The sequence below is a fragment of the Lissotriton vulgaris genome, chromosome 7 (genome assembly GCF_964263255.1).
Source record: "Lissotriton vulgaris chromosome 7, aLisVul1.2, whole genome shotgun sequence".
In the NCBI taxonomy this organism is placed as follows: domain Eukaryota; kingdom Metazoa; phylum Chordata; class Amphibia; order Caudata; family Salamandridae; genus Lissotriton; species Lissotriton vulgaris.
Genome location: NC_141695.1, coordinates 773870048 through 773896169, shown reverse-complemented (window position 1 = coordinate 773896169; position 26122 = coordinate 773870048). Strand labels below are relative to the sequence as shown.

The following is a 26122-nucleotide window of genomic DNA, read 5'->3' as shown; positions in this document are numbered from 1 at the left end:
GCAGATTCTGAAGGGGTTCAACCACATGAAAGTGGTCATCCTGTAGGTAATATGTTGGATGGGTTTGCAACATCATCTTTGACAGCTAGCAGGTGGCATACCAACCAGACCTCACAATTGAAGAGAATCCTGATGCTTCACTCTTACCCATCTCTTTTTTGAATTTCCTACGTGCAGATCCTCAAAAAAGGGCTTAATGACTTGATGGAGGAAGACATCTCGTCCAGAGAAACTCCTGATGAATGAGAGCATTTCACAGCAGTTTCCTGACGATTCCTGACTGTCACTGAAAGCCCTGTAAGACACATTCTATTTGCTGGTGGGAGAGACGAGGTGTGAGTGTCTAATTCATCTTATTTTGTCCCAGAGAAGTGATGCTTCAAAGTGAAGGCATCACAAGGCAAAAAGAGTAAAACATTCACTCACTTCTTTGCTTTATTTTTACCCTATTAATAGAGTTTGTGAAAGATGATAATTTGTGCCAATTCGATCTTAAATTTAAATGATCAAATACATTGAATTTCACCAAGAGTCTGCTTCCAAGTTTTTAGTTCAAAAACGGTCTCCTTCATCAAAATAGAGTTAATGTATTTCCACAGACGCAGGACTATTCAGTATTCAGGACTATCAGAGAAGATACCAAGATGGCAAATAAGAGTCCTGTCTAATCCATAGCATTTTGTTTCTCTGGCACTCAAACAAAATTAGGAAGTGCCTCTTCTACATTTGTGTGATCTCATTTCAAAGTACACTGTGCTCTTACCTCCAAAGGCACACAATGTACACATTTCCCCAGAGGTCCATGTCTGCATCTAGGTAGAGAAAAATACCAGAGTTAATCTGCAGTAAATGTATGCCATTGCAAATTTCAGACATAAGAACAGAAGCCATTTTAAAGTGGCATTTGAGCTGATTCCATTTCCTGATGTAATAACAGAAATCACTAATACACAGCTAAAAGTGAACTGGTTAGTAGCTTTGACAGTATGAAAGGCCAAATTGTCGAAGTGAAGATACATGTAGTGACTTTTAGATGGCTTGTATTTCTGTAATGGATGTGCTCAGCCACTAGGATATCTTAAAAGCTAACTAACAGTGTTTTCTGCCTGATGAGTAATGTATTCATTTTAAATTTACTAACTGCAATCTCCCCGCTTCATTAGAATGTCACGGGAAGGTGTTATTATGTAATTGATCAAAGCAATGCAACAACTTCCTGTTTATTGAAAGACAAAGAAAAAGGGCTCACTACTTCTATTAGCCGCCTTCATCCGCCACCAGAAATCCTACCAAACTCCCGAGGGCAAATTATTTGGAAATACCTCCATGGCAGATCATTATCCTAAACTTTAAGTAGCAGAAATCTCCTCACCACAAAATGAGTAACAGCATAATAAAGGACACCTGTGATTTTTAAAGAAAATCGGTTCAACTGTGAATTTTCAGATTTCAGCCCTCATTCCTCTTCCTCAAATCTGCGATCGCCTCTTCCGATACCCCTCCCATTCACCCAATTACTTCTCCCTCCTGATCTAGCAACACAACCATCATACAGTCTGAATTACAAGTACTAGGAAACCATGGCACGCACATGATACCTGAAATTTAGAACCCAATGCAAATACCTTCATAGACGTATAAAAGACCAACAAGTAGCAGACAAATTCATGCACAGAGGACAGGAAGACTCAAAAACTTTAACAATAAGGCAGAAATAGAAACAATTAAACAGGTCTCGCTAACTCCTGTTGCACAAATCCTAACTTACCACACTTGCACAGGTTAGTGGAAGGTTGCAAGACCAGACTTCTATTCAAAGCCACACCATAATAAGGTCCGGAGTCAAGAGACCAAAACTTCCCAGTGCACATACCGTAGATTATAGCAGGTAGACCTTGCTTGGTCCCCCATATGCAAAATTGCTAAGTGCAGCTGCCCACAAGCGTGTGGTCTAGCTGCCCAAGATCGTGTAATGTTGCTGCCCACAGTACCTGGGGAGATTCGGCAACTGCCATGGAGCTGGTGTCATACTCCTGGAGCCACGCCGCAGGGAACTCCCCAGCGGAGCAGGCAGTGTGGGATGGCCAAAAGTGTCTCCTCTGCCGAGACGCTAGTGAAAGCATTGCCGGTATGTCTTCTTCTGGCACTGAGGGCCCACCGACCACACAACGTCAGAAGAGTTCCTCTGTGCCACCCTCGCCCGCCCTGGAGTTTCCCTCACTGTTGGAGAGGGCGGCGCTAGGGCAACAAAGGGTGCGCTGGAGGTCCTAGTGCACCAACAAAAGAGATCGAAACACGTTGGGCGGACAACTTCTTCCTGAGAAGTTCCCACACAGGGCACCCTCCCTGAGAACTCGCAAGGAACAGCCCACCAGTTGGGCGCACAGGGCTCCTTCCAGGACACAGAAGCGCTCGGCACGTGCTTTCTGTAGGTCTGAGCAGTGCTCACCACAAGCTGTTTCCAAATACAGTGTACGCTGCTGCCGGACTCACAGGGGATAGAGTCCCACAGCCGCTAGAGATTGACGTAGTAAAAGAAATTGAAATCCTGGGCTTCTCAGTGCAAGAGGCCAAAGGTAGGCTACTTACTGGAATGATTTGTTACAGACCCCCTGGGCAGGATACGCACTTCCTGGCACTTTTGGATACCATCACTAACCTGAGCCTTACTCACTCTAGATTGGTGATAATGGGTGATTTCAATTTATGGGATAATGGCAGCCTGGACAGCCACCTGAGAGACTTGAGGAACTCTTGTCTGAACCTCAACTTACATCAATTGGTTCAGCAACCCACTCATCAAGGGGGGCACGTGCTGGATCTCCTGTTTGCCTTAGAGACCGAGACAGAGGTGATAGAAGTATTGCCACAAATCTGGACGGATTACAATCTGGTCCATTTTAGGGTCAGGGTCCCCAGCCCTAGGTACAATGATATCTGCCCAGTAGCATATAGAAGAGGAAGAGAATGGGATAAAATGGGAAGGAACAACTCACAGTCTTTCACAAATGTAAATCTCTTCTCCCCTTCCACCTCTGTAGAGGAGAACTATGAAACTTTCTGTAATCACATAGCCAGGACTCTGGACCCAATAATCCCTGTAAAAAGACTCAAAAATAGGAAGAGAGCCGCAGCTCCCTGGTACAATGAGGAATTAAAACTACTACGCTCGACATGTAAGAAAGCGGAGAGGAAATGGAGGAAGACCTATTCGGTACCAGATAAGAAAGCCCTGAAATCTATATTAGCCATGTATAAAAAAGCCATTATTCAGTCCAGATCAAATTTTTATGCTAACTCCATCCTACAAGCTTCTAACAGCACTAAAGCTCTGTTTCAAATTGTCAAGGAACTTTCTTGCCCAACAGGCGCAACCAAGAAGGTAGCTGCCTCACAAGAACTGTGCGAGGAGATTGCTGCTCACTTTAAAGATAAAATTGTTAAAATTGTTGGAGATCTTCACCCTAATAATACTAGTGATCTGGACAACTCTGCCCGGAGGCCAGATGAAGTGGTACGGGCGAACACCTCCTTGACAAATTTCCCGCCCTCACAGCCGATTCTTTTAACAACTTGGCCAACAGTGTATCCTCTGGCTCCCCACTTGATCCTCTTCCACACAAAATCTGGAAGACTGTTGGCCAAGGAACTTTTCCTTGGTTGCAACAGATTTGTAGCCAATCCCTGGAAGCTGGAACTGTTCCAGAGGCATGGAAGCTAGCAGTAGTAACATCTGTTAAAAAAACCTCATTAGACCCCAAGGCACCAGAAAATTTCAGACCCATCACTTTTGCCTTATCCAATTAAAATCTTGGAAAAGGTAGTCAGCAAAAGCCTCTCTTGCTATCTGGAGGATAACCATCTGCTGGATAGGGATCAATTTGGGTTTCGCCCAGGTCACAGCACAGAGACTGCCTTGGCGACCGTATTAGACAATCTGCGAATGCGAGCTGACAATGGGAGTGACACCATTTTGGTGTTACTCGATATGTCAGCCGCATTTGATACGGTGAGCCATGCAATACTGTTGGGAAGGCTGGAGAGTATAGGGGTGTCAGGGCAGGCCTTAAAATGGTTAAGGTCCTACCTATCAGGAAGACAACAGATGGTGACTCTGACACCTTTTACCTCCAGTAAATCTCTAGTGCAATATGGGGTACCGCAGAGCTCTGGGATCAGCCCTGTTCTGTTTAACATCTGCTTACAGCCCCTGTTCCCCATAATTAAATCCTTTGGGATTGACCTGGTTAATTATGCCGACGACACTCAGTTGGTGTTCTCCCTTGAGGGGAGACGAGCAGTATCGATGGATACATTCCAGGAGTGTATGCGGCAGACGGCTGGATGGCTTAGGAGTAATTCTTTACAATTTTTTGGAGGGATGGCAGAGGTGGTCTATTGCCCTACGGCTAGACTGTCCCAACAGTTACCCCTGGAGTTCAGGCTTACACCGGAGGAGGAACCTATGGCTCCAGCTAAAACGGTGCGCAATCTAGGAGTCCTGGTGGACAGAGGCCTTCAAATGGAATCGCAGGCCAACAAAACGGTGGGGGTTTGCCTTTACTTGATGCGTATGCTACGTCCTGACCTTCCACTACTCCATAAAGATACGCGCGCCCTTGTAGTGAGGAATATAGTGCTTAGTAGGTTGGACTACTGCAACTCCCTGTACTTGGGAGCGCCGCAATACATCTTTCAGGGGTTGCAGAGAGTCCAGTCCATGGCGGCAAAGATGGTGCTAAACAGACAACGCAGATCCTCCACAATGCTGGCTTTGAGAGACCTTCATTGGTTGCCCATCAAGGAAAGGGTACACTTCAAATCACTTTGTATTGTAGGCAAAGCTGCGCACAACCTAGGTCCCATCCCTCTACAAGAGAAATTTAGCTGGTATAACCCCAAAAGGCAGCTCTGATCCTCTAGCACAGGCCTGCTGGCGACCACCAGATTTAGGCGTTCTAGGATGGGGGGGGGCCTTCAGTGTGGCAGCCACCCAATTATGGAATGGGCTGCCGCAGAACATCAGACAAGCTAACTCCCTGATTGAGTTTAGAAAGAGCTTGAAAACCTGGCTCTTCCCCAGGACTGACCTCTAAGACTGCCCCTACTGCTGATCTGGTCTGTGTTTAGAATTACAAGTATGCCCAATGCACTCAAGAGTAAAACATATGTAAGGTAACAATCAGAAACATATACAGAGTACAAAACGACAGATGTAGGAATCTCCAAAGGGAGAGTGGTCCGAAGGAGTCCTTTATTCAGTAAAACAGCCAGCCGACACCTGTTTCATCGCTAATGCAAATCCTTGGGGCTGAAAAAAGAAATAGATGACAATGGAGCATCTAAATGTGACTCATATACATAAAGATGCTGCAATATGAAATCTATGACATTTAATAAAAGCTTCCACTTGTGTGAAACGTGAGCATATTGACATTGTAATGGTCATGTGTAGCCCAACACATGCGTGTCGAAAGTGATTCTACGGTATCGTTATATACGAGTGCTGGTGACCAAGTGAGCATGTGAATCTTAGACAGGATCCATATATCCCTCTTACTAAGTATCCATGTGCGTTTTATTACTAAACCGCGACGAAACGTATTAAATATACAACACGAGTGCTATTCATTGTGTCCGACACATTCACACTGCGTGCAGGGTGTAATCTCGTGAATTCGCATGACCATTTCTAAAGTTTTGCACATACCTATATATGGCTGTGTTACACCAGAAGGTCTATTATTAAATGACAAAAAAGGAGGAACGACCCATCAATATAAGGCCACTGATTAGAAACTGGGGCAACAAGGAAAACATAGTCATACCAACAAAAATAATATATACTTTAAAGCTCACCGCTTAGCTGGTGATACTTCCGACCCAGCTGGGCCCGTGACCGTAGATGAAATAATATCTGAGAAGCAGCCGACCTATAAAAAGGGGCCAAACGATGAGGAACTTAAAAACAGCTATTCACTGTTCGTCTGCATTTAAAGTATAGATCAGAGACAGCATCCGCAAGAAACTCAAGCCCAAAGTGTGGGCCAACAAACAGGCCCCTGCCATAAAAATGAAACCAGACATATTCAGTGTTCTAGACACCTCATGTATTATAGATATACTTCGTAGGCGAGCTAGCAGAAAAAGTGAGTTACTATGACTCAACTGCAAAACACCAACTTGGCTTCCAAAATTAATGATCATGGCTTACCCCTATGTGAGGCAAATGTCGGATGTCCTGGTCTATAGATTTGGATCACAGCGACAACTTCATTTAATGCGAGTTCCAACGTTAGTCAAAAATAATTCAAAGTCTGTGAATATCAAGAAGTGTGATTCTAATTAGAATATCATGTGAGGTACCCGCAGTAAATCGATTAATTGTTATGATGGTACCTCGTCGCTCTCTTACCTCTCGTGGCTTCACGCTAATATTAAGCGGTAACGAGTCGGGTACGACTCGTTTCAGGGTGAAGAGAAATTCCCGATTCTAGAGAGAATAAGAATGAGGGAGGATGTTAATGTCCGTAAACCTCCCTTCAATATACAGTTCATTGCTATATAATTAAGCGAGTCAGTGGGTAACGCAAAACAGTACTCACCAGGTCTGTGGTGCAGCGTTGCCGTGTAATTCCCCGGGTTGTGTTTCCAGTTCGCACGTGACCCAGAAGTCCGGGTTTTATGTGAACGTGCTTCCTAAATGTTACGTCAGGAGGACTAGAACACCGACCGCTATGTCTACGTAGCACAAGTAGTGCATCGTGTTAGACTTAGGGCGTTCGAAAATTAGTGGGAAACTGGCTCTAACGTGATTCCGTTTGAGATACAACCTGACGTCCCCGACTTCTGGCAAAGTTTACTTCTATAGAATTGTAGTTTACGGAAATAGTGGAAGTCAAAAACCCCATGCTCAAAGTATTTAGAGAGGGGTCTAGATAAATTGTTACGCTAATCGTGAAGCCATGACAGTGGATGTATCCATGAACAAAAGCGGTCCGTAAGTTTTATACTACAATCTAATATAATATAATGGATACAGCCGAATGTCCACTGTCCTTATCAATGGCAATCATAGGGCAAAGTAGTCCCAAGAGACCACACGCGAGTGTAGAGAACGCAGTGAAGATCCCACTCATACGTGACTTCGATATACATGTAGCAAAAAACACTATAGAGATACATTGCATTCGAGAGTGTACAATACGTTCAAAGTATCAACAGGTCTATGTTAACAGTCCAACCTAATCCTTATACAGTTGTACTTAATCCTTAACATGTTTAGAAATATTAGCCATATGTACAACTTGAATAACTTGCTCAATTATTATTACAGTAGTGTTTGCAATATGCGCTACTCAAGTCATGTCCCTATATATGGTCATAGAAAGCAATTATTTGTTTCAACTTATATATTCGAAATAGCATAAAAAAGTTTTGCATTATCACTGTATGCTGTTCAGAGCAACATCTTTGCTGTTCTAAGAATCGTTGTTTATGTTGATTTGTGCAATAGCTCCAATACTGTATACGCACATGCATAGGGTGACTGTAAATGAACACAATGCGTGGGAATCTTGTCACTACTTAACAATCCCTCTGATTATTTGTTTTGATATGACCTACAGTGAGGACTGTGAGTCCAGAAATATCCTTTCAGCAGAAAGGGTGATACTGGTTAAAGAACAAGAAAATAAATGGAATTGAAAAGTGAACATTGTGTATCCAGCCCAATCAAATGTAATGTGCACAAGTATTTTCAGTCTCCCAAGAAATATTGCATTTCCTGGTCATAATTGGGTCCATGTTGAACCGAACGCAAGTGCATGATCCACATGGCTTCTGCGTCGTAGTTTAAGTTCTCGGTTTTCCCCTCTTACTCCTTGTGAAACCATGTCAATCCCGAAAAATCTTACAACAAAATCATTGTTACCATCCTGACAAGCAGCTACATGTAAGGCTACAGGATATTTGGGGTCACGTTTGTGTATCGCTCTGATGTGTTCTGTAATCCTGTCAGAAATATCAACAGCTAAGCGGTGAGCTTTAAAGTATATATTATTTTTGTTGGTATGACTATGTTTTCCTTGTTGCCCCAGTTTCTCATCAGTGGCCTTATATTGATGAGTCGTTCCTCCATTTTTGTCATTTAATAATATACCTTCTGGTGTAACACAGCTATATATAGGTATGTGCAAAACTTTAGAAATGGTCATGCGAATTCACAAGTTACACCCAGCACGCAGTGTGAATGAGTCGGACACAATGAATAGCACTCGTGTTGTAGATTTAATATGTTTCGTCGCGGTTTAGTAATAAACCGCACATGGATACTTAGTAAGAGGGATATATGGATCCTGTCTAAGATTCACATGCTCACTTGGTCACCAGCACTCGTATATAACGATACCGTAGAATCACTTTCGACACGTATGTGTTGGGCTACACATAACCATTACAATGTCAATATGCTCACGTTTCACACAAGTGGAAGCTTTTATTAAATGTCATAGATTTCATATTGCAGCATCTTTATGTATATGAGTCACATTTAGATGCTCCATTGTCATCTATTTCTTTTTTCAGCCCTGAGGATTCGCAATAGCGATGAAACACGTGTCGGCTGGCTGTTGTACTAAATAAAGGACTCCTTTGGACCACTCTCCCATTGAAGATTCCTACATCTCTGTCGCTTTGTACTCTGTGTATGTTTCTGATTGTTATCTTACATATGTTTTACTCTTGAGTGCATTGGGTATACTTGTAATTCTTGGTTTTTGGTAGTTTCACTACCGAACATTGAGTGGTTCCAGGGTTCTCCACTCACCCAGTTGCACCGCAATATACAACAGCAGAAGTTGGGGACAACAGGTTGTATCTCAAACGGAATCACGTTAGAGCCAGTTTTCCACTAATTTTCGAACGCCCTAAGTCTAACATGACGCACTACTTGTGCTACGTAGACATAGCGGTCGGTGTTCTAGTCCTCCTGACGTAACATTTAGGAAGCACGTTCACATAACACCCGGTCTTCCAGGTCACGTGCGAACTGGAAACACAACCCGGGGAATTACACGGCAACGCTGCACCACAGACCTGGTGAGTACTGTTTTGCGTTACCCACTGACTTGCTTAATTATATAGCGATGAACTGTATATTGAAGGGAGGTTTACGGACATTAACATCCTCCCTCATTCTTATTCTCTCTAGAATCGGGAATTTCTCTTCACCAAGAAACGAGTTGTACCCGACTCGTTATCGCTTAATATTAGCGTGAAGCCACGAGAGGTAAGAGAGCGACGAGGTACCATCATAACATTTAATCGATTTACTGCGGGTACCTCACATGATAATCTAATTAGAATCACACTTCTTGATATTCACAGACTTTGAATTATTTTTGACTAACGTTGGAACTCGCCTTAATGAAGTTGTCGCTGTGATCCAAATCTATAGACCAGGACATCCGACATTTGCCTCACATAGGGGTAAGCCATGATCAATAATTTTGGAAGCCAAGTTGGTGTTTTGCAGTTGAGTCATAGTAACTCACTTTTTCTGCTAGCTCGCCTAGGAAGTATATCTATAATACATGAGGTGTCTAGAACACTGAATATGTCTGGTTTCATTTTTATGGCACGGACCTGTTTGTTAGCCCACACTTTGGGCTTGAGTTTCTTGCGGATGCTGTCTCTGATCTATACTTTAAATGTAGACGAACAGTGAATAGCAGTTTTTAAGTTCCTCATCATTTGGCCCCTTTTTATAGGTCGGCTGCTTCTTCTCAGATATTATTTCATCTACGGTCACGGGCCCAGCTGGGTCGGAAGTATCACCAGCTAAGCGGTGAGCTTTAAAGTATATATTATTTTTGATGGTATGACTATGTTTTCCTTGTTGCCCCAGTTTCTCATCAGTGGCCTTATATTGATAGGTCGTTCCTCCTTTTTTGTCATTTAATAATAGACCTTCTGGTGTAACACAGCCATATATAGGTATGTGCAAAACTTTAGAAATGGTCATGCGAATTCACGAGATTACACCCTGCACGCAGTGTGAATGAGTCGGACACAATGAATAGCACTCGTGTTGTAGATTTAATATGTTTCGTCGCGGTTTAGTAATAAACCGCACATGGATACTTAGTAAGAGGGATGGATTAGTTACTTACATGTAATCCTAGTTCTCTTCCAGGGGTATCCTCATCAAAGTCATAAGCATTAGAATATTCCCGCCCATGCGCGGGACCCCTGAAACACTATATTATATGTGACCTGTTCCTGTGTATGCTGTAACTGACGAAATAAACGAGAGAATTCCCACTATAACATGTGCTGGCTCCTCAATTTAAAAATATAGTTGGGGAATATATTCATATATATATATATATATATATATATAAATCCATACATTGCCCTGAAGCAAGGACGCCCACGCAGAAGAGTGCTTCCAAAAAAAGCTTTTATTTTCGGAACCGGCATATTTCACTTCATTAGCAAAGTTCCTTACGCGTTTCAGAGCCGGGAGGCTCCTTCATCAGAGGATGGCACTGGTTCCAACTGACAGACTTGCAGGGGCGCCATTAACTGCATGCTCGCATCTTCCCCACGTGACTCTCACCCACGTGACTCTCACAGGTGAGTGATTATTCAGGCATGCTGGAACCCGTAGTTTTAATATTTGCAAAAGAAGTTTTCCCCTTGTGGGTGCTGTTGCAGAACAGTGTCTTTTCTTTAAAAATAAATATCCAAGTGGACAGGAGTGAAAAACGCTGATTCCCTTTCATTCCTCTCAACTGCGCTGGAAGGTCCGATTCTCAGTGACCTTTCAGCCCCATGATTCAGTTCAAGGTGGGGCATCCTTCTCGGCCAGGCTGCCGAGTTTACATAAATCCATACATTGCCCTGAAGCAAGGACGCCCACGCAGAAGAGTGCTTCCAAAAAAAGCTTTCATTTTCGGAACCGGCATATTTCACTTCATTAGCAAAGTTCCTTACGCGTTTCAGAGCCGGGAGGCTCCTTCATCAGAGGATGGCACTGGTTCCAACTGACAGACTTGCAGGGGCGCCATTAACTGCATGCTCGCATCTTCCCCACGTGACTCTCACCCACGTGACTCTCACAGGTGAGTGATTATTCAGGCATGCTGGAACCCGTAGTTTTAATATTTGCAAAAGAAGTTTTCCCCTTGTGGGTGCTGTTGCAGAACAGTGTCTTTTCTTTAAAAATAAATATCCAAGTGGACAGGAGTGAAAAACGCTGATTCCCTTTCATTCCTCTCAACTGCGCTGGAAGGTCCGATTCTCAGTGACCTTTCAGCCCCATGATTCAGTCCAAGGTGGGGCATCCTTCTCGGCCAGGCTGCCGAGTTTACATAAATCCATACATTGCCCTGAAGCAAGGACGCCCACGCAGAAGAGTGCTTCCAAAAAAAGCTTTTATTTTCGGAACCGGCATATTTCACTTCATTAGCAAAGTTCCTTACGCGTTTCAGAGCCGGGAGGCTCCTTCATCAGAGGATGGCACTGGTACCAACTGACAGACTTGCAGGGGCGCCATTAACTGCATGCTCGCATCTTCCCCACGTGACTCACCCACGTGACTCTCACAGGTGAGTGATTATTCAGGCATGCTGGAACCCGTAGTTTTAATATTTGCAAAAGAAGTTTTCCCCTTGTGGGTGCTGTTGCAGAACAGTGTCTTTTCTTTAAAAATAAATATCCAAGTGGACAGGAGTGAAAAACGCTGATTCCCTTTCATTCCTCTCAACTGCGCTGGAAGGTCCGATTCTCAGTGACCTTTCAGCCCCATGATTCAGTCCAAGGTGGGGCATCCTTCTCGGCCAGGCTGCCGAGTTTACATAAATCCATACATTGCCCTGAAGCAAGGACGCCCACGCAGAAGAGTGCTTCCAAAAAAAGCTTTTATTTTCGGAACCGGCATATTTCACTTCATTAGCAAAGTTCCTTACGCGTTTCAGAGCCGGGAGGCTCCTTCATCAGAGGATGGCACTGGTTCCAACTGACAGACTTGCAGGGGCGCCATTAACTGCATGCTCGCATCTTCCCCACGTGACTCTCACCCACGTGACTCTCACAGGTGAGTGATTATTCAGGCATGCTGGAACCCGTAGTTTTAATATTTGCAAAAGAAGTTTTCCCCTTGTGGGTGCTGTTGCAGAACAGTGACCTCCTCCTGCCCTTTAGTCGGATCTAAGTGATGATCCCTAGACCATAAGTAGAACCTTTTCCACTTGAACGCATAGGACGCTCTCGTGGAAGGCCTCTTAGCCTCCTTTAAAATGTTCATGCATTCGGGAGGCAAGTTTAAATGTCCATATTGCAGGACCTCAGGAGCCATGCCGTTAGGTTCAGTGATGGGAGGTTAGGATGCATTATCCTCCCGTTCATCTTGCTCAACAGGTCCGGCCTGCAAGGAAGTTGTCTGTGTGGACACACAGACAGATGAAGAAGGTCCGGGTACCACCACTGCCGTGGCCAATCCGGAGCTATCAGGATCATATCCATGTCCGACCTGAGGAGCTTGGATACTACCTTCGGAATCAGAGCCAGGGGAGGAAACGCGGTAGCAAATGTTCCTGACCAATCCATCAGGAGAGCATTACCCTGCGTTCCTGGCCGGTGGAACCTGGACACGAAGGCGTGGCATTTGGCGTTTTCGTCGTCTGCAAACAAGTCTATGGTTGGACGACCGCAACAACGAAAAAGCTCTTCTACCACTTCGTCGTTTAGCACCCAGTCTGGCTGATCTTCGAAGTGCCTGCTGAGTGCGTCTGCTTTTATGTTCAACTCGCCTGGAAGGTGCACTGCCACTACTGTGAGGCCTGGAGAGAGAAGCCAATGCCAGATTGTCTGAGCCTCTCGAGAGAGTGAGCGAGATCGTGTGCCTCCTTGTTTGTTCAGATAGAACATGGTGGTTGTATTGTCCGTCTGAACCAGGACTGAGTTGGACTCGATCGCTGGAAAGAAAGCTTTGAGAGCCAGGAATACCGCTCTGAGTTCCAGCATGTTGATGTGGTATGTCTGCTCCTGCGCAGACCACTGGCCTTGAATTTGAAGCAGACCCATGTGCGCTCCCCAGCCTTGCAGAGAGGCATCCGTCACTGTAGACTGGGATGGAAGAGGTTGGTGAAACGGTACTCCCACCAGCACATTCTTTCTCCGAGTCCACCATTTGATGGCATCCTTCGTCGCTTGGGAAACAGTGATACGATCTTCCCAACGCCCTGTCGCTTGGTCCCACTGGTCCTCTAGAGCCTGCTGAAGAGGACGCATTCTCAGCCTGGCGTTTGGGATGAGAAAAATGCAGGACGCCATGGAACCCAGCAGGGATGCTACTTGTCGGGCTGTTGGAAGCCGAGACTAGCAGAATCCCACATTTGACTCCTGGAAAAAAGTCTCTCCTCCGAAGGAAACGCTTTTCCCAATCTTGTGTCCAGAACGGAGCCTAGGTGGTGGATGGACTGTGTGGGCCGCTGGACTGACTTCTCCAGGTTCACATGGAGGCCGAGTCTGTACAACTGGTGCAGGCAAAGTTGTAGATCGTGCGTTACCTGTACCGGAGATGGGCCTTTTAGGAGCCAGTCGTCCAGGTATGGGTAGATGAAGAGCCCCTTCTTGTGAAGAAAAGCTGCCACCACTGCCATGCATTTGGTGAAGACTCGTGGTGCGGACTTGAGACCGAAGGGTAGCACCTTGTACTGGTAGTGTTTGCTCCCTACGACAAACCTCAAGTACTTGCGATGTTGCTGAGCAATTGGGATATGAAAGTACGCATCTTGCAGATCCACCGAACACATCCAATCTCCGGCTTGAAGATGTGGGCATATTTGGTGAAGCGCTAACATGCGGAACTTTTCTTTGACGATGACTTTGTTCAATAGACGCAGATCGAGTATTGGTCTGAACTTGTACTTCTGATCTTTTTTGGGGACAAGAAAGTATCTGGAGTAGACTCCCTTTCCTCTTGGAGAGGGAGGAAGTTCCTCTATAGCTCTTTTTTGTAGTAGAACTTTTACCTCTCTTCGGAGCAAGCTTAGCTGGTGAGGGCAAGAGTTCTTTGGAGGAATGCTCTTCGGAGGAGCACGGAAACGTAGTCTGTATCCATTGCCCAGTATATTCAGCACCCACTGATCCTTTGTGATGCTGACCCACTCTGCCAGGTGTTGTGAAGCACTTCCTCCCACTGGAGTGGGACACGGCGCCAGAGGAAGCCATTGCTCAGGCCTTTCCTCCTCTTGTTGGCTTTGCCTCAAAACTGGGATTTACCCTGGTTCTTACTTTGGGACCACTGAGGGGTTTGAACCCTCTGTTGAGCCCCTCTCCCCCTGTTGGTCTTGAAGCGGCGTTTTAATTCTTTCTTCTTTTCCAAACCCACCGCTTTCACTGTATCTAGTTCTGTCTTCATACGGGTCATCTCTTCGTCAGCATGTTCCCCGAAGAGAAAGGAACCCGAAAAGGGAAGATTAAGGATGCGATGCTGAGCATCCGGCTTCAGACCTGTAAGGCGCAACCAAGGCGACCTCCTGGCACAAACCCCATGTGAGTAGGAATGCGCTGCAAGCACTGCACCATCCGCAGCTGTGCTTATCATCTGATTCACCACCAGACATCCTTCTGTCACAGTCTCTTCAAAATCCTGCTGGTCTTCCTTCGGCAGTTTGGATTTGAACCTTTCCATGGAGTCCCATAAGGCTCTGTCGTATCGACCCAGAAGTGCACCCGCACTGGAAACCTTCAGAGTGGAGGCAGCTGAATTGCAAACCTTGCGACCCCAGGAGTCCTGAGATTTGCGGTCCTTGTCTGGTGGAACTAAAGAGGAACCGGCAACTGCGTGCGTCTTCCTCGCCGCTGCCACTATTACAGAGTCTGCTGGAGGGTCAGACTTTACAAAAACCGGGTCAGAAGAGGCCAGTTTGTATTTTTTCTGAATGCGGGCTGGCACCGCTCTGATAGCCGCTGGAGTTAGTAAAACCTCTTTGACAGGATCCATAATCCCCGGGACTAAAGGCAGCAGTGGACGAGAGAGAGCTTTTTTGTGTAAAGTCTCAAAAATTACTGTCGTCGTAACCTGAGGGACAGACATTTCAATGCTCAGCTTCTGAGCTGCTCTTTGCAGGACATCTAGATAAGTTCCAATGTCATCCACTGGGAAGGATCTGGACGTAGGACTGTCCGTCAACGTAGGGGAGTAATCCCTCTTGGAAGACCTGGTAGAAGAGTTAGATGAAGTAGACGGAGTTCGTCGACGCCTACGGTGAGCACTGTGCCTCCTCTCCCGCGATCTTTTTGAACGCTCATCCCTTCTAGGAGAGCGAGATCCGACCCGATCTTCTGACCGAGACCTGACCGGCTTTTCATTACTGGGAGATCGGGATCTTCTGGGAGATCTGGTTGGTGTTCTCACAGGTGATTTGCGCCTGGGAGGACTACGCCTGTCCATCTCATCTACCAGACTCTGAAGAGGAGACCTGTGTTGTGGGCTGACATATTCTTGCATACGTTTGGCAGCCCCAGAATCTCGCCCATGGTCCAAAGACTTGTACCATCTAGGTGACAGTCTGACTTGCTCAGCCGAAGGATCTGGCTGACGCACAGGAGATCTGCGCACAGGACTTCTGGACCTTGAAGATGCAGTTGAGGAGCCAGACGACCGTGAAGTGGAATGACGAGAAGCTGACTCAGTTACCATGATCACAGAGTTTATTTCTGAATGTCTCGACGTCGAGCGTTCTTCTCTCGCCGCCGAACGCCTTTGGGGGGGTCGGCGGGTCAAACAATCTCGACTTCGAATGCCTCGACGGCGATCGATATGAGGATCTATGGTCTCTCGACGTCGAGCGGCGATGACCAGCCGTCGACGGAGCCCTCCCTCCCGACGTCGAACGACGATGTCCAGTCGTCGACGGAGGCCTCTCTCTCGACGTTGAACGACGATGTCCAGTCGTCGACGGAGGTCTCTGTCTTGACGTCGAACGGTATCGACCGGCCGTCGACGGAGTTCTCTGCCTCGACGTCGAACGGCGATGACCAGCCGTCGACGGAGCCTTCTGCCTCAACGTCGAGTGCCTGTGCGACGACGGCAGAGGGGTATTGGACACCCTCGACGCCGAGCGTCGACGAGACACTGACGGAGACTGCGTCCTCGACACCGATCGACGTGTTTCTGTCGATGGCGGAGGGGTCTTGGTCCTCGACGCCGAACGCCGCTTCTTGGGCGACAGCGGAGGTGTCACACTTCTCGACGCCGGTCGTCGCCTGGATGACGACGGCGGAGGAGTGACCTCCCTCGACGCCGATCGTCGCCTGGTTGACGACGGCGGAGGGACCTTTGATCTCGACGCCGACCGTCGCCTGGTTGACGGCGGCGGAGTCACATCTCTCGATGCCGATCGCCGCCCAGTTGACGACGGCGGAGGGGATCTCGACGACGGAATTGGATCCTTCGACGTCGTCGACGTACCTGTTCTTCTTTTCGACGGCGAGCCCGCCGTCTACGGCATTTTTGAAGCCAAATGATCCACCGGTGGTTCTTTCCTCAGCACCAAGCCTGACGCTGAAGCTATGGAAGACCTGTCTAGTGAAGATGTTTTAGTCTTCTTGGAACCCTTCTTCCCCGGAGACCTTCCTCTGGATGACCTATGAGCCAGGCCATAGATGCAAATTCTCTCCCTATCTTTGAGAGTTCTTCCTGACAGGTGCTCGCAGTGAGGACAGGTGCCTGGATCATGTTCTTCAGGCAGACACAGGATACAAACATTGTGGTTGTCTGATTTTGCTTTCTTGTTGCCACAAGAAGGACACTTATCAAAAAGTGAAGGCATTTTCAGCTGAAAATGCTCTCTAAACTGACTTAAAAAGGCAGTTCCTTACTGGACTAGTTGAAAAATGTCAAAGTAAGTGAAAAAGTTGTTCAAAGTGAAGTAATTTTCTGTCAGAAAACAGAAATTAGTGGAGCTGTGTAATAAGGATCCTTCCTGAAGGAACCGGAAAGAACAACTGACCTAACTGTCACCCCTGAGGCATGATGGGATACAGGGGGTCAGGGGTGCCTTAAAGGCACAGTGTCAGTTTATTGCTATGCAGCTACAGGTTAGCTTTTCAGTCTTTTTAGACTGTGTTTGCAATGCAGCCTGGGAGCTTTCTATGCTTCCAGTGAGTTATGAGAATTTCTACTGCTTTCTAAGCATTAAAACAGTTTCTAAACAATCTTTGGTGTTGTTTCTCATGTTTCTAAAGCTTATTATTCATGTATGGTGGATTTCTTCACAGCATATTTCAGCTCTGATGTTATTTGGCTGCTATTGCATATATATATATATATATATATATATATGTATATATATGTGGGGCACATATAATATAGTGCTTCCGGGGTCCCGCGCATGGGCGGGAAAATTCTAATGCTTATGACTATTGATGAGGATCCCCTGGAAGAGAAATATGGATCCTGTCTAAGATTCACATGCTCACTTGGTCACCAGCACTCGTATATAACAATACCGTAGAATCACTTTCGACACGTATGTGTTGGGCTACACATGACCATTACAATGTCAATATGCTCACGTTTCACACAAGTGGAAGCTTTTATTAAATGTCATAGATTTCATATTGCAGCATCTTTATGTATATGAGTCACGTTTAGATGCTCCATTGTCATTTATTTGTTTTTTCAGCCCTGAGGATTTGCAATAGCGAGGAAACACGTGTCGGCTGGCTGTTGTACTAAATAAAGGACTCCTTCGGACCACTCTCCCATTGGACATTCCTACATCTCTCTGTCGCTTTGTACTCTGTATATGTTTCTGATTGTTATCTTACATATGTTTTACTCTTGAGTGCATTGGGTATACTACTTGTAATTCTTGGTTTTTGGTAGTTTCACTACAGAACATTGAGTGGTGCCAGGGCTCTCCACTCACCCAGTTGCACCGCAATATACAATAGCAATTATCGAGTGTGTTCACTGTTGGTTGTGCACCCAGTGTGCTTTGCGGACCAAAAGCCTTTAGTTTCTTTCCTGGTCTGTGTTTAGGTCGACCTTTTTAAGTCTGAGCGCCAGGATACCCGTAGGGTGGCAGATGCGCTATATAAAAGCTTAATTCAATTCAATTCAATTCAATTCAATTCAATAGGTGCTCAGGGGGCAAGCCAACAGTCCCTTGGAGAACATTTGGGGCACAAAGAAAGGCAGGCCAGCAAAAAAGTACAGTTGCAGAGTGGCAGTCCTTCCAGGAGCCCAGCAAGCAGCAGGTCAGCAGAGCAAAGCAAGTAGCCAGAGTGGTGGTTTTTCCTGGCAGCACCGCAATCTCTGGCAATGTGCTATTTTCAGAACCAGCAGCATCTGGCTACAAGTCCACGCAGTGTCTCAAATCAAGGGGTCAGATTCCCTGTACTTATACTCAAAAATGTCTTTGATGAAGGGGTGACTTTAAAGGAACCATTAGAAGTGTGCAACAATTCATTTCAGCCCAGCCTCCAGACGATCAGTAGAGGGTAAATCAGCCCTTTGTGTGAGGGCAGACCACAACCTATACAAATGTAAAGTGCGAACCACCTCTCCCAGCCCAGGAAGACTATCAGTATGCTGAGGAATGCAGATGAATCCCATCACACCCACCCCTTCCTGTGTTGTGGCGGTCTAGAAATGATGCACCAAGTGTAGCGGTCACCCAGCACAGACATGTATTGGAGTCAGGCTGCAGAGCACAAAGAGTCATAAGCACAGAGAAATGCCCACTTTTTAAAAGTGGCATTTGTAAAAAAGCAATGTAAAATCCAACTACACCAGTAAGTAGGATTTATCACCACTAATCTAAACATAGCAAACATGGCAACACCACTCCGGTCTGATCAGGAATTACCACTTAAAAGTATATAAGGGAATTCCCAATGCTAGCCTATGAGAGGCATAGCAGTGAGAAACGAAATAGGGTGTTTGTCACTACCAATACATGCCACACACAAAGACACATTTCCTACCTTTTACTTACACAGCACCCTGCCAACAGGGCTACCTAGGGCCTACCTTAAGGGTGACCTATGTGTAATAAAAGGAGAGTTTAAGGCTTGACAAGTAGTTTTAAATGCCAAGTTAAACTGTGCGTACAGGTCCTGCTGTGGCAGGTGTGAGACAGGTTTGAAAGGCTGCTTCTGTGGGTGGTATAAGCAGTGCTGCAGGCCCACTAGTAGCATTTAATTTACAGGCCATTCGTATATAAAATACCACTTTATAAGGGACGTAGAAGTAAAACAAATTTGCCAAACGGATGTAAACCAATCATACCTTTTTAGAGGAGAGAGTTCCTGCACTTTTGCACTGTTTAGCAGAGGAAAGTGCCCAGAGTCCTAAAGCCAACAAAAAGGTGCTCAGAAAAATAGGAAGAGGAAGGCAAAAGGTTTGGGGATAACCCTGCAGAAATGGCCAGGACCAACAATGGCCGCTTAGAGCTTGGTCTAATAAGATCACCAAGGAAATATTTTGTGGTACCTAATCTGGGCCAGGGTTGCAACATCTGGTTGATATGTCACCAATGTGTGCAATAAATATTTGAGAGAATGTATCAACAGTTAAATAATCCGCTTGCTTTAGACGCTAGCCAAGCTCCTCTGTATGTCTGCAAATCAGTATTTTGGTACAAATTTCACGTTCAAAGCCAAGTTCATAGTAAATACTGTAGCAACCCAGATCAATTAATCGTTTACCCTACTAAGTTTTTATTACACAATACAAATAACAGTTATTTGGAATTCTTTGATACTATTTCAATGGTGTTCAGGTTTAGCAGGCCTCATGTGAGAGACAGAAATATCGCTGGGAAATAATGCATGGCTGGTGTGGCTTACAGTACAGAGTCTAGTTAGAGGTGCAGAACATTAGGGCTTTTCAGCACCAATTTAAAATCATTTTTGAGTGGAAGTCTAGGGTGTATGAATCCAGAGTGGAATTAAACTACTCTAAAATTGTGCAATTCCGAGACACGTGTTAAATAGATTTATAATAAAACAAGGGCAGGAAATTTGAAAGCAATTCTTTGTTCAGACACCAAGATAAATAAAAATCGGATTTGCATTACTGCAGCTTCAATACATACAGCTGTGGGTCTCTGTTCCTGTAAATCTTTCCTTCCTGCTTGATCATAAATTGATCTATGTCATCTTCTACCACTTGAGGAGCACTCTGCGGTCGTGCCAGTGGGACCCCCAAAGAGGTCCCTGCAGAGGTATCCATGATTTCGGAGGAGGAGCCAGCAGGGCCAGAAGGGTACAGGAACAGCATGTCGCCATGTCTGCAGAAGATAAAGGAAGTAAGAGATAGTAATTCAGACTCAGGCTCTGAGTTTCTGACTCGTTCTGAGTCCACAAGGGGCGAGCCACACATTTCTACACAAATTAATTCAAATTCTAAAATTAACTAACACAAAAACAGAAAAATATGAACATGATATTACTTGGGAGAAATGTCATTTACTGAACACCTGGCAGATCTGGCTCTTACCCTCTTCGCCGGGGCGGACATTCCGCCGCAGTGCTGTAAAATACTACGTGTGCATGGTACAGATGGCCCCCGGCCGTCCTCCGCACACGCCCACTGTGACGTTGGACGGCCGGGGGCCATCCGACGCATCGATAGATGTCATAACATCTACTTATTGCAGTTAACAGAGGAAATACACTACATCGTAAAAATACAGATTACATCCCCATGTGGGCATGATAATATAAACCAATGGTTTCCGCCCTTCCAGCTCACAAACAGTGGGAAACGGAGTAGGATGAATGAGAAGGTAAAGTATATAAGCATAGGCCAGGGCACAGTGGTATGTGAAGAATAGGTTACTTACCTTCAGTGACAGTTTTTCTTGTAAATGCTTCATCTTCCCAAAAAGTCCTCAACTTATGAATATCTAAGGCACCAGAAAAGATCTGGAAAACGTTATCAATCAACAGCTCTCTAGCATTGCCAGGTGGTCTAAGGTGACTTCAGCTTCTGCTTCAACGGCCCCAGGACATGGCAACATCGGCTACATATGGAGCAGCTTGGAGCGTGGGAGTCAGTTCAGTCACATGATTCCATACCAATTGGAGCCCACAGAGTAACAACTAGGCAAGGTCTAAAATGTCAGCAGGAAAAACATCAGTACAATGCACTTTCTACTATAGGGAACCGTTTCAGAACTAGCACAACCTCAGAAGAGGAGGAGAGGGAGGGTTGAGAAATCTGGAGGAAGATAATTATATACACACACCAGTAAAAGCGTTACCAAGGGTAAAAAAAAAATCAGATTGGATACTTCTTCCTGCAGATTTCTCTTCTTCTGAACGAGTCCCAAAGCAGTACCCAACTTGGAAAGGGATGGTTACTGTGGAAAGCCAAGCAACTCAGAAATTCACTCAGTCCCGACCTAGCAAAGTAGCTATCCCTTCTAGACGAAGTAGCCAAGCTGTAGTGCTTGGCAAACATGTGAACCAAAGACCAGGTTGCAGCCCAGAAAATCTCAGTCACTGAAATGCTAGATAAAGCTGTGGAAACAAATATGGCCCTAGCGAAACTGATCCGAATACCATTAGGAAGACCCTTCTTTGTCAAAGTGTAGCTAATCTTTATGCAAAGAGTTTCAGAAAATGAAATGGTGTTCTCACCATTCGTAGCACCAGCAAAACTAACAAAACGCTGGTCATTCACCTTGCCCTGCCTTGTCCAGTCAACACAGAACAAGACAGCTTTTCAGCCAGTTAGAATGTCAAATTCACTAGGGCCTGAAGCTTGCTGAACATGCAGAAAAAGGAAATTACCACCAGAAAGTTGGTTGAGTTTAAGGGCAAAAGATGCATTAAGTAAACGTGAAAAGATTCAAACCGCAAATCCAGGAAGAACGTAAGAACTAAATTCAAGCCCTACTGTTGAACAATCAAAGTTGTGGGAGTAAATTGGTTACAACCCCGAAAGAAATCTGGCCACTAAATGCGTTCTGAAGAGAGCAGGCTGATCAAGGAGTCACAGAAACAATGATACACAGTGAAATAGCTCTTAAAAGTAAAAATCTCCAGACCCTGCTAGACAAGAGAGTTAAGTGCAGAACTTTGGCGTGACAAGCCCCAAATGTATCCACACCTTCCTCACTACAACCAGCACAAATGTATCCTAATGCTGGCATAGAATGATTTGTTAGAAGGCTTCTTAGCAATCTAAATAACAACCACTTAAGATGGGTGATCACAAGAAGCCACTTAATAACTGCTAAATCTCCATGCATAGAGTCGGAGGGCTGGGATGGAAAACCAGATCAGCAGATCTGCTTTGTTGCAAAGGGAAAGAAGAGGTGAAACACTAAGCTTCAACAGATCAGCATAACAGTCCAAGGCAACAAGGATCATCTCAGACCCATCTCTGCAGACATTCTGAAGGACCCATGACAGAAGTAGGATATGAGGGAACGTTATAAAAGACTGAAAGTAGAAACTGCAGTGCACAGAACAAGGGACACCTCCTACTGAAGAAAAAAAAAAGGTTGATTCATGGACATGGTGTGAAAAGATCACAAGTGTCACATAAGCATGAAGTTCCCATTCAAGGGCTTGCAAACACAACATGCTCTAAAGTCCGACACAATGCCAGGTACATTTCCACTGCAAAGAGTGTGCTCCAGGGACCACTGCCACAAGAGTAGATCCTCCATAAAGAGTGCCCTGGACCCGACTACACCATGTTTGTTTAAACAGTGGATGGCCATAATGATGTAAAACAGAATGTTCATCACTTGACCCATAACAATGAAAAGGCCTTCATGGAAGACAGATGGCTCGCAACTCCAGAATGTTCAAAGAAAAGAGCTGTCCTGCACAAACAGACATCTCTCCTAGATGATCATCAAATGTCAGGGAAGAAGTATCCGTCAGCATGGTTGTCTTCCTCAACATGAGGCAAAAAGGCTGATCCACATAGGATGGAGGGGTGACTGCAGAAATACAGTCTTGGAAATGTTGATGGAGCAAGGATTCGCACGTTACGCGACTTGCTTGAATTCAAAACCCTCGCATAACAATAATATAGTAATCAATTTGTTTCGTTTATTAATCTTGCACTTCTACACTACACGCGGGTGTCCCAGAGACGCTTGCTTATGTGTTATTAATCGTAACTACGCTTGCAACTGAGATGGTCGCTGCTATGCGGGATTTCAGTCTGCGCATGCGTCGGTCATGCCCATGTGATGTGACGCACTCGTAGTTCTGGAGGGAACTGGTCGCTCATGCGCAGTACTGCTAAGATGGCCGCTTTGTTCTAACATGCTCTTTGCTTGCCACCACTGCTCTGGCTCAGCTGTTTATTTCTGCTTAACTCCTAATGCTATAGATATTATAAAGTAAGGGGTGCAGTGAAGCCAATCATGGTATACAGTGTATTCATTTTTCTGTGTTTCTAAATTGTTTTCGCTTACTTTTCATGTAACATTCTCCGGGGGCCTGGGAGGAGAGGTGCTACTCCATCTTGGAAGCCCATGTGTCACCAATCACGTGATAGGGGACATGCGAGTCTCGCAGCAGTGGAACTCAGCCAGCTGGCTGACGAAGCTGAGATGCTCCTGGGAACCAACCTACGACCCAGCGAGAAGACTCGAATCTACACCTGAAATTGTTACAATATTGATATTTTACTGTGTGCGCTATTGTCTTCATATTCGTATGCCATGGGAACTGGAATGTAAGGGGTGGGTTCAAGAAATTGAATATTAATTGTGGGAACACCAAATTCTAGGTGGTGACAATGACCTAACCACCTCTCTTGTCCAATCCGAAATCGGGGATCCTTACACTTGCAACATTTGTGGGTGGTCTACTGACCCGAAAACAGTATAACTGGCCTAGGTTAGATAGAGAAATTGTCCGACTTGTCCGAGTAGCTGACCTGTCACTGACCCTACGAACTCTATAGGTGATTGATACAGAGAGCTGCGGAGCACTCTGTCCGTAATTTCCACAAACCTAGTCTAGGGTGGAGAAACCTTTAAGTGCTGGCGAAGCACTTTGCTGGGATATTCGAGAACCCAATCGGGGTTATTGGCAGATTCCTTGCAGAGAGGGCGTAGCGCAGGCGTTGCATCCGAAGCTGCAGGTGTTAGTCGTACCCTTCCGTGAGCCCAGTCCTGATCCAAATCCTGGGGTGATCCTGTCCTGACTGTCCATGAGCTGTACCTGCTCGCCTACTGGCATCCTAAGTCCTTGAGGGTCCTTTCCCGCCTTTCCCAACTGACCCGTGGCCAGGGTTAGTCCTCATTCTGTCCTAGGTAAATATAAATTTTATGTGGGTGTTCGTCCATCTAAATCTTTCTCTCCTATTTTTCCTAATAAAGCAATCTTGCCTGTGATTTACCTCTGACCTTTGAACTCTGACGAAGGTATTTTTCTAGCATGCTCCTTATCTTTCACGTACCCTTACTTAAATGCTGAATTGTTTGTATATTTAGTATGTTCCACTGTTACCCTTCCTATAGAAATTGCATGTATTCTGAAACACTTGTTTCCCAAAATCTCTCAGTGTATTCCAATTAGCATTTAGTAGTATGTTCCCTTGTTCTTACCTATCCTTTAGTGATGAAATACGAATCTGTTAGGTCTGAATAGCATGTTCCCGTTTCATGGTATCCTTCTGAATAATTAAATGATTCTCATGCTGATTCATAGTTATATTGTGTTTCTGATCTTGGTTATAGATGTTTTGATCTGTGTAAATTTCATTCTCATGGCATACGACAACCTTTTATGATTTAGATAAAGTTTTTAAAACTTCCTGTGTTTGCGGTTATTACAAGGTTATGAACAAAATAAATGTATATGGTATTAATGTTATCTGCCTGAGCCTTAAATATAGCTCCTGATCCATTGTGGTCATAGGTACCTGTTCTCGAGGATTGGTAAGTCAGGTATACATGAAATATATAGAAAGTAAGAACCCCGAATTACTGATAGCGTTGTGAAGGTTACCTGATTTATGGAAAAATTATTTGATGGGCCCGGTATCGTATATATTTGGTAAATAAGGATCGGGTGACCTGCGCGCTCTATCAATGTTACTACTGAATCCAGAGGCACCTTCACTGAACATGGGGAGCTAGCAGGATACACATAGTAACTTCAAAACAAACTGCGTAGCTCAAGTATGAAACAGCAAGACCATCCCAATGTCCAGGATCTTCTGAGGTGAGGAAACTCACAGCCGATGAAGAGCCAAAGTGTGCGCCAAGAAGTCAGGGGCCAACTGGGGAGATTTCGCCTTCACCAACCAGTTGCCCAAGTTTGGAATTACATTGCCACCACTATCAAGACCTTGGTGAAGACCCACAGTGCAGAAATAACGCCAAAATGCATCATTGCAGTTTGATAATCCTGAGCTCTCACTATAAAGTAGAGAAAGCGTCTCTGAATCGGCAGGACTCGGATGTGACACAAGTCATTCAGCAGTTGCAGCAACAAAATCTGGTGCTGCTGGTGGAGGACCAAAATGACCTGGTTTAGGGATAAGATCTTTAAAATGTTATAGTCTGAAAAAAAGTTGATCTCAAATCCAGAAGGGCCAGATGCTGACATCCTTTGGGGGACCAAGAAGTTGTGAGTATAAAGCCTGGTTACCCTTTCAGGAAAGGGAACCATTTTTATGGCACTGTTTTGAAGAATGGCATGAAAATCCCCATTGAGGCGTATTGCAGCTAGAATGGACTGAATGTGGAAAGCTCTAGAGGAGCAGCAATGAAACAAAATGCATACTCCTTTCATATCACCCTAATCTGTGGTAATGGTGCTTCATTTGTCCAGAAAGCAAGAAAAGAGGTGAGGATCACTAGGGATGGGTTATCTGTCCTATGTACTCTACAATAGTTTCTTAATCAGTACTAGAATCCAAACAAAACTTTATCTATGACTTTAACAAAATTGATCTCACAAACTTCTCCAGACAGCTGCAGGTATTGTTTCTATTCAAATTATTTCTGTGTCAACCTATAACACATTCCACAATTGTTTGATTGGAACCGAAATTCATCACATTCAAACATACAAACAGTATTAAACTATTAGCGGAATGTATACACTCTTTTCTCAA

At 45.0% G+C, this 26122-nt stretch overlaps 1 protein-coding gene across 1 annotated transcript in view; it reads right to left on the bottom strand.

Annotated features, from left to right (window-relative positions):
• NPLOC4 (NPL4 homolog, ubiquitin recognition factor) overlaps positions 1-26122 on the bottom strand; it is a 537117-nt gene that overhangs the window by 341176 nt on the left and 169819 nt on the right. The window contains exons 4-5 of the mRNA XM_086931004.1: positions 20118-20312; positions 764-812 (exon numbers count right to left, since the gene is read on the bottom strand). Coding sequence (XP_086787130.1) covers positions 764-812; positions 20118-20312 — 244 coding nt within the window. The remainder of the gene's footprint in view (positions 1-763; positions 813-20117; positions 20313-26122) is intronic.